The 17,198-nt window shown below is 35.3% G+C and overlaps 1 protein-coding gene across 1 annotated transcript; it reads right to left on the reverse strand.

Annotated features, from left to right (window-relative positions):
* Window positions 1-1,004: 1,004 nt before the first annotated feature.
* On the reverse strand, window positions 1,005-16,024 carry LOC143722072 (C-type lectin domain family 4 member E-like). The gene is made up of 7 exons (XM_077213212.1): window positions 15,589-16,024; window positions 14,827-14,929; window positions 14,685-14,747; window positions 14,530-14,565; window positions 14,158-14,294; window positions 1,490-1,614; window positions 1,005-1,370 (listed from the first exon to the last, which is right to left on the reverse strand). Exons 1-7 carry the CDS (start codon window positions 15,652-15,654, stop codon window positions 1,220-1,222), a joined length of 681 nt encoding a protein of 226 aa, XP_077069327.1. The 5' UTR covers window positions 15,655-16,024; the 3' UTR covers window positions 1,005-1,219.
* Between the last annotated feature and the right edge of the window lie 1,174 nt (window positions 16,025-17,198).

Here is a 17,198-nt window from a genome sequence, read left to right on the forward strand (position 1 = left end):
TCAATAACAATGTATTCCACAGGTCTTCCAACGAAGCTCAACTTTGGGAACATTAAAGGGATAGTTCACACTAAAATGAAAATTGTTATTAATTCCTCACCCTCATATTGTTCCAAACCCGTAAGACTTTTGTTCAAGTCTAAACCTGTTCATCATATAAAGCGATCGAGTCTCCTCTGAAAATTTGGACTAAACTGCTCAATTTATATGGATTAGTTTTACGATATCTTAATGACCCTTTTGAAGAGTGAAAGCGGTAGTTGCGTAGCTGTCAATGGAGGGACTGTCATAAAAAAGATCTTTATTTGTGTTCCGAAGAACAACGAATGTCTTACATGAGGCATGAGGGTGTATCATTAAAGACAGAATTTTCATTTTTGGTGAACTATCCCTTTAAGTATGACACATGAGCAAAATTTAGTGAGAAAATTTACAGCAGCCCAGGAGAATGGCTGCTGTAATCAAAAACAAGGGAGAATAAACTAAATATTAATAACTGATTTCATTGCAGTCAATTTAGGCTTTATTTCCTGTGATCTTTGTTTTTCAATGCTTTTTTTGTGTGTGATACAATGAAACCCATATTTAATTAAATGCTGGAGTTTGCCTTTCTTGACAAATGTTGTCATTTTAATACTAAAGCTAAGTTTAGTGTTTTCTTTTTCCAAATATAACAAACTCCTCATATTTTGATTTAGTCGAACCTGAAGTGTCATTAAAAGGAAACATTGTGCAAATATCCCCTCTGGACATCCCGTTTGGCCACTACTGTATATATTGCGAGTCCTTGTACTTGAAGAGCATTGGTTAATCCACCAGGGGGCAAAAGACATGTAGTAAGATATTTGCCCAAGTTGTGTTATTTGGCGCACTAAACATCTTAGAACTGTAGACGGGCCTCTAGAAAAGATGTTAAATAGAGGCTTTAAAAATATTACAATTATATATTTGGCATACACACATAAGCACATTAGTGCTATTTCCATTGAACATATTTACTCATGTTTTATATTCATTCATTTATTAATTCATGCTGTAAAGAAAGTGCATAATATTTTAAAGACAATGACATATGTACAATTGGCCAGTGCATATAACAATAACAACAAAAAGAATGCAAATGTATTTATAAAGAGTTAGATTCTACAGTGTAATCTATAGGCTATAGAATATACATGAACAGGGGTATTGAAAGTCATGAAAGACGCTTTAGTATTGATCAAGAACATGGTATCTCACAAATGCTTCTTTCCTTTTTCAAGCAAGAAATATCTCCCCATTTTTCTCCTCTTAAATGTCCATTTAATACAGCACAGTCTTCCCCCAAGGGATCTTGTGTATCATGATCGTCAGGAGGGAAGATCCACCATCTGACAGGACAAAATAAGAGTGTAAAAATGTCAAAAATCCATATGACCTTTAAATAACTTGTACCATCAAACCGATGCCATTTAAAGCACATCAGATTTCGAAATAAAACAGTACTTACGAGAGGTTGCTGTTTAAGGGGGTGTTGTCCACCCATAGCCACGTCCCCTCAGTCTGGCGGTCAGTCAGACCAATCCAGTGGAGCACCAATGCATTAGAACTGACTGTTTGCTGAGCAAGAAATTCCTAAGAAAAGACATATGGCTGAAATATGACTTAGTATGTACAATACAAATATGACATTTAGCATGTACAGTGCAACCCAGGTAAGTATGTCTATAATTAGCAACCGAGTGTTTCATGCGGTTAATAAAGTGTTTTGCATGGTTTTTAACCTATGCACCTTCTCGTTCAGAGTGGTTGCTGTCTCAAGTCAAAAGATACCCACCCTTAGGTTCAGTGGCGGATTTAGCAAATTGGGGGCCCAAAGCGAAGGTAGGTATGGGGCCCCCCCATACCTTCTTTAAAAGAGAACGAAAAAAATGTACCGACTGAAAGCTAATCTACGGGGAAGTAAAGGTTGGAGAGGAGAAAAAAACCTTCCCCTTTAAACCCTGCATACATTTCTTTACTCCAAAATGAAGATGGAAAGGAGAGAACACACAAAGTGTAGCACTACACAAACTAATAGTCATGATGGAACACAACAGAGAATACGGTTTCAGATAACACCTGTCTTTGCCAAAATGCCAGGAAAACCAGCACGGTTTATTCTTTTTTTAAGATCAAATTAATATCAATATAACCAGCAAGACAGGTAGTTATGGTAAACCCCCACAAACAGTCATATAGCCTACTTAGCAAAATATCACAAACAGCAACACATATATAGCAAATATTGCCAAGATGAATAATTGACTTTGTATGAGTGAGGGAGGTTGCAATTGGCATTGCACTTTTTTTTTGGCATTGGCATTTTTTTTTTATTTGATTTGATTGACTTTTCAAACATTCTACAAACAAACATTTGTATAGGTTTATATTAGTTTATATATTTTATAATGTAATAATTTCACAGCTAATCTACAAATGAATGTAGAGACAACAAAGACAGTATACATGAATATCAGATGATGTCACCAACGTTTCCTCACTGACGTCACTCAATTCTAAAACTTGTCGCCATCTTGAGTACCTGATTCGGCGAGATCGATACGTCAGTCGCTAAGGAACTAGAGCTTATTCTCTGGCCGAGCCCGAACTTGCGGGCCGATATTTCCCGTCACTATCCTCGGGCCGGGCCCTTGATCTTGAGATGTGCACTCCCAATGCAAAAGAGTGCGGCGCGGGACTAGATTTGATGGCCGAGTGTGAGCGGCAATGCACTCTCTGTGTGTGCGCGCGTTGCAGAGAGAATAGGGACTTTAATGAATGATTCCACACATAAATTCGATTTCATTTCATTCAGGTAAGTAAATTACAACCAAACAGATTATTACGCCATGATAGCACGATCCATCTGCTGTCAAGACGCTGATCTTGACCATGTATTGCAACCATGGTGTTGATAAGAGAGAGGAATATGATGGCAGATATCGCGAACAATGTTTCCATGTGCAGTTTGTTAACGTTAGACGTCGTCTTTTTGTCTGGTACTAATAAAGTTCACTAGCTAAAAACTAAGTTAGCGTTAGCTAGTTCATGCTTACAGCTGTTAGCTAACAATGACTGTACCTAACGTTAGTTGTTTGCTGGTTCGACCAGCTTACATGCATCTTTCACTGTATTTTACTGAACTCAGCCAAGTGGTACTCAATGCAGAGCCAAATGGGAGGAGTTGGAGCTCCAGCTTCACCTCACTGGAGTGGGCGGGGCCGCGCAGGCGCAGGTTAACTTTTGCGCAGCAGCATCGACTACGAGCACTCAGCATGATTTCAAAAGCAACATATTTCAGCGCCAGCTCGATTTTTATTTAACACAAATGAACAAAATAAATACTCTGTTAGTCAACGAGTTTCATTCGTTATAGATATATCTATAGAAAGATCTTAAGGATGAAGATGGATGATGCTTTGTTCTGTTGGCTATCACAATGCGGGACTTGTTTTTAAACTCCATGCGTTATAAGGGTGAAGCATATGAAGAAGAAATTTGGGCTCCCTTCCTATTCATTTTTCAAAGAGAAGAGGACATGGAAGTTTTCTTGCTGGAAGTACGAGACAGAAGAAAAATCTGTGTGTCTTGTTTACACAACCCTCACTTGTGAATCTTGTGAGATCAAGCGATTTCTGTTTTCTTATTTTATATTTTAAGTTCGATAATGTTTTTGCTACTCCTGTTTAAGGCTGCTATTAGCTTTGCTGCACTTTTCTGTGCTGTGCTGCTGTTATGCAGGTATTATTCTCTTTTAATTTTTTTAATTTTGTAGTTCTGTAAAGCACTTAGGTCAGTCAGTGGCTGTTATAAAATGTGCTGTATAAATAAAATCAACTTGAACTTGAATCTACCAGTGGGAGTACTATGTAAATAAATATTGATTGAGTTTTGTAAAATATTACAATGTTATGTGAAGTGTGTACTTCAATGTTATATTCATAAAATTTATTATTTCATCTTATTATACCATTAAAATGTGGAGTGGATGCCTCACTAATCTCAGAGCCCTTTTTTTTATCTTGTTTTTCCTCTAGTGTGGGAAGTCACATGGCTGGTTTTAAAGTACTGGACTGCTTGTTTCCATTTGATTAAAATAGCTTAAAGGAGAACTCCGGGCAATTTTTAAGTTAATCTTGATTGTTAGACCTTTGTGAGTACTGACTATAGAAAAAAAAAAGAACCGGATTGGTGCTTGCGACGCGGAGCTGCGACCGCGAATGCCCAGAGCTCCCACCCAGCTAAAACGGCAGCTATGGGGGCATCGACATAAAGAGCGTTTTTGAGCCTCTTAACAGACACAAAATGCAATTAAAATGTCTGTCCAACATGAACAGGGACCCTACATGTGAACAAGATGCGTTTAGCAACTTAGCCATTGTTTCAACTCACCTAAATAGTCTTTTAGACGGCAAGCTGTAGTCTCGCGCTGCAGTCCCATGCTGTAGCCGGAAAAGGTAAACAATGTCCAGGTGGGAGGAGCGTTGATCATGTGCGACGAGTTATGATCAGAGTTGCTTATGTAGAAGATTTTATTATTTAGAAAACAAGTAATTTTGCTATATATTTGGACACAATTATTTCTTCTGTCTGTGACTTTGGATTTCCTCTGTGTATGTGAAAGACCTTGAATGGAATGTTGTTTGCTGCAGAAAATTCTATTCTGAGAAGTCACATGGTAAAAGACCTTTACCCAAAACTATCTATAGGGTGTGTTACCTTCTTTGGAAGAAGATGTATGTATATAACTCTGAACCAAAAGATACTCGGGAGCGCACTGGAAGGCCAGAGGGCCAGAGAGCGTTAGAGCGCCGTTCTATGGAACGGGACGGCGTTCGAAAATAAAGTCTAATTATTTCTGGCATCAAAGATCTCTGCGAAGTTATTTTTCAGAAAGATTGAAAACCACAACATTTGGCGACCCCGGCAGGACTTGGGTTGAGGCTGAAGGAACCACGAAAGGCAACACTGGTGACCGACACAGACAACAGTGGCCACTGTACTTTGAGGTGAGCAAATTTTTGCTTTTGAAAAAGTATGTGTTGTCACCAGTGAGCCAGAGTGGTAAGACCCTTTAAAATGCTTCTCCAAGTTTAAAGAACTAAAAAATTGAAAAGAGGATCTTTGATTCTAGAAATAAGTGTCTATTGTTTGTTGATGATGTCAAGTACTGTGTTATAGCGTGGCGGAGCTCCCGTTAGTGTTTGCCAGTGTTTATATAATCTGATGCAGGTTGTATGAATATTGGTACTGCTGATGTGCCGCTAAAGGTTTTGTCATACGTATGTAAGGATTTGAGATGTTTGCTTGTTAAGTTTAACAAGTGTACTGGTTAAGGTTAATCAGTTGTTTTTTTATATTTACTGTTAAGGATAATGGTAAATGTTAATGATTAAGGTTAATCATTTTCTGCTCATTAAGGATAATGAGTATACTGGTAAGGTTATCAGTTTTATCTGTGTTTCTTATTAAGGTTAATAAGATAGCATGCGCACAGATAAGTTTAGCTTCTGGTTACCGCATTGTTATAGGTATAACGATGGCCTGCTCAGGGAAGCTAAAGTGAATCGCAGAGGACTGTGATAATTTTCTGCTCGTTAAGGCATAACGATACTCATAAGGTTATGAGGTATTTTATCTGTGTTTCTTATTAAGGATAATAAGATAGCATGCGCACAGATAAGTTTAGCTTATGGTTACCGCATTGTTATAGGAATGACAATGGACTGCTCGGGTAAGCTAAATTGAATCGCAGAGGTCTGTGATAGTTTAAAGTTATTCAGTGAAGTATTGTTTGTAAAAACAGTGAGAAACACTGTGAGTAGAATATAGCTCTGTGTGTGTATGTAGGATCCTGTCCTGTGTGTCTGCTTGACTGTGACTGTTGTTAAAAATAGGTGACAAGGAATGTGTGAATGTGCTTCAGAGACAAGTAATGTATAAATGAGTATTAAAAGTAAAGGAAATAGTAAAAGAAAACAATTGTTTCAAGATATTAGTCTTGCAGATTATTGTAGTATAAATAAGTTAAAGTATAAAATATATATTAATAAATGGACTGATATATATTAATGGATAAATAAATAAAAATGCACGTGCTTAATATATTCTATCTTATATCTGAAGACGTCTAAAATTTGTATCTCATTATCCCTGAAGACAAAGTGAGAGAAAAATGATTCTATTGTAGAAAATTAAGTTTGTGCTAAGGAAAAAATAACTTTTGCAGTGTGCTAAAAGTGAACAAGATTGAGTGACAAAGTTTCAACAGTCATAAATAATTTACAGCAATCTTAGAATTGTAGTAAATGTGAATTGTTGGAAATGGGTGAGGAAAAGTTGATTCACCATGTTAGATTATTTTGAGCACAGCATGCAAATATAGGAGAAAGATTGAAGGCTGATTTTATGATAGGGAAATTATTTAATTGTATTATACTCAGAAAATCAAAAGTTAGATTATTGCTCATATTGCAATGAAGAAATAGCTTGCTTTTTCCATGCAACGAAGAACTTGCTTTACTAAAAACAGAATGGGAGAACTGCTGTTGTCAACCAGTGATTATTATATAGTATAAAAGAACTAGAAAAAGATGGTTAAAATTGGAATTTAGATAAAGAGCTAATATCTCAGGAACAAATATTTATAAAGACTAATTTGATCTATGCAGCTCTCTGAGTGTTCAAGTTTCAGATGGCTTCAGTGTCGAATGGAAGAGGTGAAAGGTCAAAGGCGACTGCAGAGAGAAGAAGAAGAGAGGGTGAGGGGCTTTCAGCTCCCCTTCTGAAGATGACCACTTTCTGGAAAACTCAGCATGGAGAAAGACTGATTTAATGCTGGAAAAGGTGAAACTTTCACTATTTCACTGGAGACTTTTTCCTGAGGACAAGAGGAAAATCCTGAGATGCAAAGCTGTGGCAAAATCTATCAAAGCCCAAACTGAGAAGGGGCAGAGAAACAACAGAGCCTATATTCCTGTTTACACCAAGCCTTGAGTGACAGCTAGGCTGACGACACATGCAGAGCGACAGCCATGAAGCTTTAACAGACTGATAATCTAAAAACAGAAGAACTGACTGAAACCCTTCCCTTACGGGCAACACAGGTGTGGCAACTTCAATGATCCCTCTAGAGACTGCTTCAAATTTAATTATTATATTAACTTAATTCATTCTGATTATTCACTGGTCTCATAAGCAATTCTTTATATTCTCTGCTAAACTAACCCTCTCTGCTTTTCCAGTAGGTTCAAGTCCAGCCATATAAAAAAGAAAGAGAATACACTGAAAGAGACAAGTGGGTGCTCAACTCACCAAATAGTTCAAACTGAGGTTGGATTTGGTATAGTGAGGGCTATTATATGAAACAATTATAGGGCTAAAAGCATGAGAAAAATTTATCTGTAGAAAAGAAAAAGATAGACGCAAAATGTCAAAGAATTATTATTAGTGTTTGCTAAACTATGATACTGGTCACTCCATTTTGTTTTGATAATTTTTTAGAGATAGATTGGAGAAAAAATTACTCCAAAAGTCCAAAATTATGAAATCGCAAAAAAAAAATGCTGTCAGAACTGGGATAATGAGATGGAAATGTTGTTGGCCATGGATCCAAGATTATGCAGAGATCTCCAATTTATTTCATAAAGCAGCTCATGAAAAAAAAAAACAAAAAAAGAATAGGAAAAATCAGAAAAACAAATGACAAAATGTATTTGAAAAATTACAATTGGCAGGCTTATTATTCTAAAATACTTAGTCTATTAGAATTTGTAAAAAGAAAAAAAGGATTATAACAACGGTGTTAAACTAAACCTTATGATCATTGACACTTCACAGTAGTGTTTCACATAGCTGTGTTGACCTGATCAACCCTTGGCTAAAATTATAGGATGCCACATTTAGAGCACAACCTGCAAGAATGTATGCTGGCCAGTGTGTGTGTGAGAGAGACACTGAGTGTGAATGAGTGAGAGATGATGTTTGAAGAAACATCTAAGGCAAATCAATTATTTTGCCAATACAGCTGTATTTAAAATTTAACATGTGGGCCCACAGGGCAAAATCTGCCCAGTAAAATAATGACCATGGATGGATTTGGTTAAATTTCCTGGTCAGGAACTGAAGTAACAATATGAAAAATCAAAGAATGAAAAGAGAAAACTAAAAATAGAAAAAACAGTGCCACATTTGCGCAGCGCATAACATATCTGCCTTTCTTTTCAGCATATCATGATGGAGCTGATCTTTGTCAAAAGTATGAAATATTGTCTTGTAACTTTTGTCAAAGTGGGTTGAGTATTGTCCAAGATGCCTAATAAATAATGTGCTTATAGTGGAACTCAAGACAAAGAGATAACTGAGTTGAATTGACTAATTATAAGAGTACATTGAAATTTATTGTGAGAAAAATGCAAAAAGTTGCAAATAATGATGAAAAGTCAAATTTATGAAAAACAAATGAGAATATATGGATTAAAGCACTGCTGTTAATGAAAGCAGAAAGAACACCACTCAGCCCACATGACCTTTCTACAGGTAACATCGAGAAGGACAATGGGACAGATGAGCAGATGATTGAAATCACGTGTTGTTTTCACTAACAAAAATAATTAAGCTTTAATTTACAGATAGCAGCAGCTCAATTCCAGGAAGGATTCTGGAACAAGTCTAACAAAAAGAACCAGTAACTATGCTTTGTAATTTCAGAAGAAGTGATCAACAGTGTGACATTTGAGTCCATGCCTCTCAACTTAAAATAAACCAACTGACTTCAGCAACCCCCCCCAACTGAACTGAGGGATCAAGGACATGCTGACACTGAGAGAAAGAGTCCATTGCAACGAACGACTCACTGGAGACACCCTGGTGAAAGATGTAATGATTGATGACAAGGTTAACAGAGTGATCAAATCATGAATGGAAGAAAAGACAAACTTGACCAGAAACACAGTAATGAGAGGAACTGTGCAAACAAAAGAGAGAATCAACAGAGATGAGTACAAGCTCAGACAATAGTCAACATCAACCAACTTTCCTATGAATGAATGTTCAGCCCTTGAATAGATTCAGTAGCAACTTAATAATAACCCCACCATAACAAAAATGATTGAAAGTAAAAATATATTAAAGCAACATAGAAAACAATGATAATGAAAAAAAAGAAAAGAAACTAAAATAATGTTAACAATTAATTTAAGAAATTGATATAGCATAATGGGAATTAAGACAATTCATGAAGGAAAATTTTAGAACTAAAAAAAAAACTTTTAAAATAAATTTTAAGGGGTACTCAGATGTAACTTGTCAATACAAGGGTATACTTAATTAATTTAAGGCTACAGTTGAAATTAAAGCAACTATTAACAAATATTAAATTTTAATTTTAATTGATAAGAATACAATTTGATTCAAAATGCAATTGATTAATTAAAATGATATCAAGTAGTGCTTGATAGAAAGGATAGAAAGTTTATAGACTTAGAGGAAGTTATTGAAATTCAGTAACAAACAAGCCCTTATGAACAATCTAAATGGCACCAGAGGGGCGTCAAAAAATAGTGTTTGGCATTCACATGAAGGACAGATTGTTGAACCAATGAATACTTTTGAATATTCTCAGTCCAGATGCGCAATGGTTTTAAACCAGTGCGCAAAGGGGGGAGTAAGGAAAGGAATTAAAAATTAAAATGAATATAAAATTATAGGCATTTTAAATTAAAAGGCATTTTTGCAAAGTTTTGTGAAATTTGTTGCAAAAACAAAGTTAAGAAAAGAACAGCGACAAAAATAGGCCATATATCAGTATACCATGTGGACATGATATAGATGGGTAAAAGCAAAGAAATCAGCAGAGGAGGGCAGGAACAGAAATTAAATCTCTGACAGAGAAGTAATCCTTAGATTGGAAGTCTATCAGAAATAAGGTCAGATTATATGTCAACTAAACAGAAGTATTGAAGATTAAAAATAAGTTGCATACGAACACAAGGAAGTTTTAATAATGATTAAGTTATAATGCTAATGGTTTAAAAGGTTGATAGAAAAACTTTTGGATTGTTAGATATAAAGAAAAAGAAATGTACATATAAGGAATATGTAAGAAAGTGCAAAAAGTTATTTTCTAGAGTTATTTTTCTAATTGTCTAATGAGTTTATTGAATGACTTTTATGAGATAAATGTAACATTGCTCTGAAGCTTTCTTAGTTAGAGTGATTACATGACACATAATTAGTTTATTCATGATAGTTTATTTAGAAATTAGTAGAAAAGAAGAAAATGTATTCAGTTTAGTCTTGAACTGAGGAGCTACAATGAGAATAGGAAGCAACATGCGAGATTAAAAAGGTCAAAATGGTATTTATTGTTTAAATTTGGTAATAAAATAGACAGTAAGTGAAATGTATTGCAATTTATTAGATAAGTGTAAAGTGTTCTGTTCACTAAAATTGACTGACTAAAAGATGGATTCTTCGAATTTAAGAAATGATATTCTCTCATAAGAAGTGATAAAAACGAGAGAGTTATGTTTACCCAGCCATATTCTGAATTAATAGTCATATGGATCAAGTAGAACAAAAATGCATAATAAATCAATTAGACTACTATAATAAGCAGATATTTATTATAATGCTTTGTCTGCATTAGGAGAAAAACAATTATGTGAAAAAAAAAGTAAACTGACTTATGTTTGGTGATCAGTGTTGCACTTTTACTAAATAATATTGTGCAGGGAGGAAAATTTAGCGATTGAGTCAAGAAAAACTTAAGAGCAGAAGTTAAGGAAAACTTAATGAAAAGTTTGGAAAATTAAGGTTTTCTCAATTAGAGATGTTTTTGGAGATGCAATATTAAAAGTGGGTTATTATTCTGTTGTATACTTTGTATATTAAGATCACTAGTTGGAAAACCACGATTAAACGAATGGAAATGCGGAAAAAAGATAATGAAAACTAATTTGAGAGGGCAACCAAATTGATATTTACAAACCCTGGATGTTGATCCCATTAAATGAGGAATTGAGGATGAAGAAGATGATTGATGAGCCAGACCCTAGAGGATATCTACACCGCAAGAAAACTTTCAATAGTATAAGAGACTTTTATGTTTGATATACTCTACATAACTGTGTCAATAACAGGCAATGCTGAACCAAATGTATACACACACTTATAACACTGTCTTATTCTTTGGTTTAATTTTGATTAGGGAGAATTCGAGTTTTTTACTTTTTCCATTAAACAAAAAAGAAAGAACAACTAAAAGAAATAAAATGTATGGAAGAAGATGTTTGGCTCGAGTGCTCCTCCGGAGTGTGCTGGCTTAATCCAGTAATTGGAAAGGAGAATGGGTGACTCAGTTGGGTCACTAGGTAGCATAACTGAGGGAGCTGGATTTTGAAACTACACTCTGGAAAAAAGATAGTGAATGTGAGGCTTAATAAGCCTCAGAGGAGGGAATGTAGAAGATTTTATTATTTAGAAAACAAGTAATTTTGCTATATATTTGGACACAATTATTTCTTCTGTCTGTGACTTTGGATTTCCTCTGTGTATGTGAAAGACCTTGAATGGAATGTTGTTTGCTGCAGAAAATTCTATTCTGAGAAGTCACATGGTAAAAGACCTTTACCCAAAACTATCTATAGGGTGTGTTACCTTCTTTGGAAGAAGATGTATGTATATAACTCTGAACCAAAAGATACTCGGGAGCGCACTGGAAGGCCAGAGGGCCAGAGAGCGTTAGAGCGCCGTTCTATGGAACGGGACGGCGTTCGAAAATAAAGTCTAATTATTTCTGGCATCAAAGATCTCTGCGAAGTTATTTTTCAGAAAGATTGAAAACCACAACACTTACAAGTGAAGAAGAAATGGTTCGTGTTTGTGCCTTTCCGAATTGTGGCAACAAAATGCGAAAATATAAGAGCTTAAATTTTCATCGTCTTCCTTTTCATGACCTCGAGATTCTGCAGTTGTGCCTATAGTTGTAGGCTTACTTCAACTAGATGTGCAAACTCCCGTAGAAGTACTACGCTCTAAAGATTACTGCATTTGCAGCGAATACAATTACAATACATTTACAATTCAAGTCGAAGAAGCTAGTGAAATAATTAAAGCTTTGTAAATAAGACTACAAAAACATTCATGCACATCTCTCCTCATGCCGTGTGTGCCCAAATGCAAGGATAAATAAAGTTTACATTACCTCCAAAGTGGTTGCACCCGTCTTCGTACATGGAATGGCATTTTTCTTCAAACGGCCCCGCTGTGTTGTGTAGTCATCCTTGTCAAAGTGTTCACTGCAAATGCGGTAATCTTTAGCGCGTAGTACTTCTACGGGAGTTAGCACATCAAGTTGAAGTACAACTAGCCACAACTGCAGAATCTCGAGGTCATGAAAAGGAAGACGATGAAAATTTAAGCTCTTATATTTTCGCATTCTGTTGCCACAATTCGGAAAGGCACAAACACAAACCATTTCTTCTTAACTTGTAAGCAACTCTGATCATAACTCGTCGCACATGATCAACGCTCATCCCACCTGGACATTGTTTACCTTTTCCGGCTACAGCACGGGACTGCAGCGCGAGACTACAGCTTGCCGTCTAAAAGACTATTTAGGTGAGTTGAAACAATGGCTAAGTTGCTAAACGCATCTTGTTCACATGTAGGGTCCCTGTTCATGTTGGACAGACATTTTAATTGCATTTTGTGTCTGTTAAGAGGCTCAAAAACGCTCTTTATGTCCATGCCCCCATAGCTGCCGTTTAGCTGAGTGGGAGCTCTGGGCATTCGCGGTCGCAGCTCCGCGTAGCAAGCACCAATCCGGTTCGTTTTTTTTTCTATAGTCAGTACTCCCAAAGGTCTAACGATCAAAATTAACTTAAAAATTGCCCGGAGTTCTCCTTTAATGCATAGCCTATCACATGAAGGTTGAGTCTATCCAATATTACAGTCAATATTCCATTTTAATTTACAATATAAAAAGAAAAAAATTACAACTGGCCTGTTGGAGGAGCCTATGCTTTTACATTTACGTACAAAAAGGGCAGATTAGGTAACCTAGTCTTATTATTTTTTATTTCATGAATTAATCAGATGATTTAGATTAATTCACACAAATAACACGCGTTACTGCGGTGGACAAAAAATAAACGGGTGCACAGATAGTAAGCTTTCACATTTTGCCTTTTAAGTCTAGTAATTTACATAATCATATAGCAGACGCCTTTGTCCAAAGCGGCTTTAAAAGTGAGGAAAACAACGAAACTGTTCATCTTAATAAAGAGAAAATAATACATATATACAAAGTTTCAACAGTTTTTAGAAACACGCACACATAGTGGGAGCAATGTTCTTATTAAGTGTTTACGCGTTTGTCACAGAAACGATAAATAATTTTATAATTTATCATAATCATGACAAATATTAGAGAAAAATACAATATTATGTTTGCCAGCATCTTGCGCATCAAAACAAACTTGTCCTTTCATCACGGGTGAAACTCGCACTAACATTAACAGGCTTGATAGCACGTCATGTTCTGTCCACTAGATTCAGCGAGGGTGAGCCATAGACTGTAAAAAATAGAGCTCTAGTTCCTCCCATTGGATGCTGCTGCGAAGCCCCGCCCACTAAATTTAGCGAGGTGAAGCTGGAGCTCCAGAAAAGGGGGAGCTCGAGCTCTAGCTCCTCCCATTTGGCTCTGCATCGAGCACCATCTCAACTCAGCACAGAGCAAACCCACCCCGTGACGTCACCGGTTATAATACTGCACAATGGCGGCGCCCTTGCCACGAAAGATATAACAGTGTTTCTTTTATATGTTAACATTTGTCATGTTTCTTATATAATTTTTGATTATAGTGGAAATCCATCTTGTAAATCATGTAAACTTGACTGACTGCTTCATTTCCCCTTTAAGACCGCCACTGTAGGTTTCTATAATATTTTGGTGCCAGTGGATATGACTCAGTTCCTTCCTTCCTTCTTTCAGCGTGAATCGCAGAAAATTATAGGTAGATTATTTATTGCCCATCAAACTCAATCAATCAAAAAGCAATCAAAAGAATCAAAAACTCAAAAGCAATCATAGCTTTAACAAAACCACTAATTATTTCAATTCTATTTCTCTACCTGTTCCTCACTGCTGTTGATGATGACCAGGTCTCCACCCAGATCCTGACAGCGTTCTCTGCTGCTGTTCCAGTCCATGGTATTATTGGAGAAAATATAGAATCTGTCCTTGTCCTGGACCCACTTCTCTGGCAAACCTGAAGTGACAGATTATTCTGTTTTTATTTATATGTGCAAAATTTCTCATTGAACAGCAGAATTAATAATTGTCCAATTTAAAGAAACATACAAACAAACATGTACATCCAATAAACATATATACAAAATTTGCTGTTAACTTGAACATACACAGAGAAAACACACAGTAGCACACATATTGATAATAAAGCCTTACACATGCCAAATATGTTGAATAGCGGTAATATGACATACCTTTATAAGTACAAGGGAGTGATGGCTTGTTAACTTCTGCGGTTGTGTATTAGTGTATAGAAGAAATGTTTAAAAGGTCAATAAATTTGAATGATAAATGAATTAGATATGAAATACTTTGATAAATAATGGAATAAAAAATGTTTTTTACAAACCTAGGTTTGAGTTGTTTGTTAATGACTCACATCCCATTAACTGATTTGTGTCATTGGTGTAATCTGTGAAGCATAAAATAGAATTGAGAAACTGATACACAGTGAAAACACAACTGGTACTCTGACACATGAGGATACTCACACAAGTAAGCCAACGCTGCATTTGCCAGCAGAGACAGGAAGAGGAGAACAGAGAGAAGAACTACTGTACAGACACCATCTCTCTTTTCGTTGACACTCCTTTTCTTTAATACAATATAAGTAGAAAAATGAATAGCCTTTGAAATAAATAAGTAAATAAACAAATCAATAGTTCTCTAAAGCATTTTCCATCAGGCATATCGCAGATTATTTTGGCCAACCAAACACGGTCAACTCTCATTCCCAAAAGGGGGTCCCACAGGGTCATGTCATGAGCCCATTAAAATATTCATCCTTGCAAACAACTCCTTCACAAAGCTTGCTGAGAATGCATTTTAGCAAACGAATGGCATTTTTGAAAATAATTGGAGAGCATTATTCTACTCACATCATTAGAAAGAACAACAACAAAAAATGTGTATAGCCTATATATATATTCAACTATAATTATATTACAATTTTTTTTATTCTGGAATTCTTTTTGTAAAAAGGACAAGAATTCTGGAGTTGAAAGCACCACAAAGTTTTATGACTTCTCAGATTTAAAACGTGAATGGTGTTGAGTGTTAAACATGAAGAGAAAGAAAATCAATCAAATAACATAAAACTTTTAATGTAAAGTTCATAACAATATAAACAATACCAATATATTATTTCTGTGTAATTGCTGAAACATATTTATTCACATCTGATTTTCTAGGCAAATTTCAAACTTACCCAGATTATATAAAATATAAATTAGGGTGGGGAAAAAAGCACTTACTTGATCTTTCTCTGTTGATCTTGAATTGTGATTTTGAAAAGTATTTATGTAAATATTTTCAGGCATTTTGAGCCTACTGCTGATTTTCAAATAGAAAACTGCTCTGATTTGGCTTGGTGTTTGAGGGGTTCAGCTGCTTTCATCATTTCCTGTCGTCATTTCCTGTCAGAAGGTTATTAGGTGTTTGGGATATACAAACCCATTTGGGTTATAATTTTTATTTATCTGTAGTTTTATTCTCTAACATTTTTACATTTGATTCATACAGTTATTATCAATTGTCTATGTGATATGGAACTCTCTTACTCAAACACACATACACACACACACGATTGCAATGATGGTATTTAAAGGCCGATCTATAGCAACAATGTAATAACAATGATCTCTGCACAGCTCTGGTTGTTATTCTCGGATTTGAATGTTAAGTTGTTGTTCTAATATTCGGCTAGCTGTGAATAGCAACATTAGCAAGATAAGAAAACACTAGTTTCCTGCACAGAAGAACCATTGTTGATTACATTGTTACATGGTGATTGACGTTCACATTGGTTCACAAAATACCACAAACAGGAATTCAAATTGCATAATTATGGACAGAAAAGGAAAGTTCCAGATTGTTTGCCAATTTATTCTCTTCCATTGTGCCTAGTCTGTACAGTAGAAGTTGGCAAACTAGGGTGTTTTGTAACACTTTTACCTTAAAAGTATGTTTTTGTACTGTATTTTAAACTTTGATAACATTTCCCATATTTATTTGCCACAAATTAAAGCCGTTTTGAAAACTACAACCTAGCCTACATTTATAAATGAAGATATTCTAAAGAAAGAGTAAAATAAACAAATTAAATATGGCATTTTAATATTTTTGTATGAGATTTTTAAAAATCCACAGTGCCTATTGCTGAAAAAACATCAATATACTTATATAATTCTCACACATGATTTTACAATAATTCTACCTGTACATACTACGTACCTACTATAATAAAGACTGGGCAATCACAATATATTATAAAAATCCACTCAAGTCTCCACTCAAGTGATTCTTAAGGGGAATATAAAAAGGTGTCATGTTTGGATCCTCTGAGATGGATGTTATTAGAAGGTGTAAATGGTCCGTTTAAGTAATTAAAAAATATAAATTGTAGTCATTTCTTCCCTAGACACCAACACATATATATTATAAAACTGGGTTACATAATTTATTTATATATATATATATATATATATATATATATATAAAGCAACATTAACCATTAACCATATATATATATATATGAATGAAACTGCTTCTCGAATAAGTACAAATGTTCAAAAGATAGAAATGTTCTAAAAGATTGTCCCAGCCTCACGCCAGTATATGTCATCGGAGAAGAGATGTCGCTACGAAGAGGAGGGGGAGTTTTTCTGATTAAAGATTGTAAGAGCACACAAATTTAAACAAATGACGTGCACAGATAGATCATTTTTAATACATACTGCAATATTCCATTAAAAGTAAGAATCGTCAATTTTGATTTCATTGTGACTTTAAACTGCAGAGACAAATGATCAATCAGCATGACACCTCTGGTCTTTCATCGTTCATTTATTTGCACTGAAGTAAG

Source organism: Siphateles boraxobius, unplaced genomic scaffold (genome assembly GCF_051911475.1).
Source record: "Siphateles boraxobius isolate OS27281-9 unplaced genomic scaffold, OSU_SipBor_1 66, whole genome shotgun sequence".
NCBI classification, from domain to species: domain Eukaryota; kingdom Metazoa; phylum Chordata; class Actinopteri; order Cypriniformes; family Leuciscidae; genus Siphateles; species Siphateles boraxobius.

What these genes read in the sequence shown, in the direction of transcription:
- LOC143722072 (XM_077213212.1), bottom strand. Translation starts at nt 15,654, where the DNA reads ATGCCTGAAAATATTTACATAAATACTTTTCAAAATCACAATTCAAGA. An exon ending in TGCAGCGTTGGCTTACTTGT is followed by an intron (nt 14,748 to 14,826) that starts GTGAGTATCCTC and finishes TATGCTTCACAG; the next exon opens with ATTACACCAATGACACAAAT. An exon ending in ACTCCCTTGTACTTATAAAG is followed by an intron (nt 14,295 to 14,529) that starts GTATGTCATATT and finishes CTGTCACTTCAG; the next exon opens with GTTTGCCAGAGAAGTGGGTC.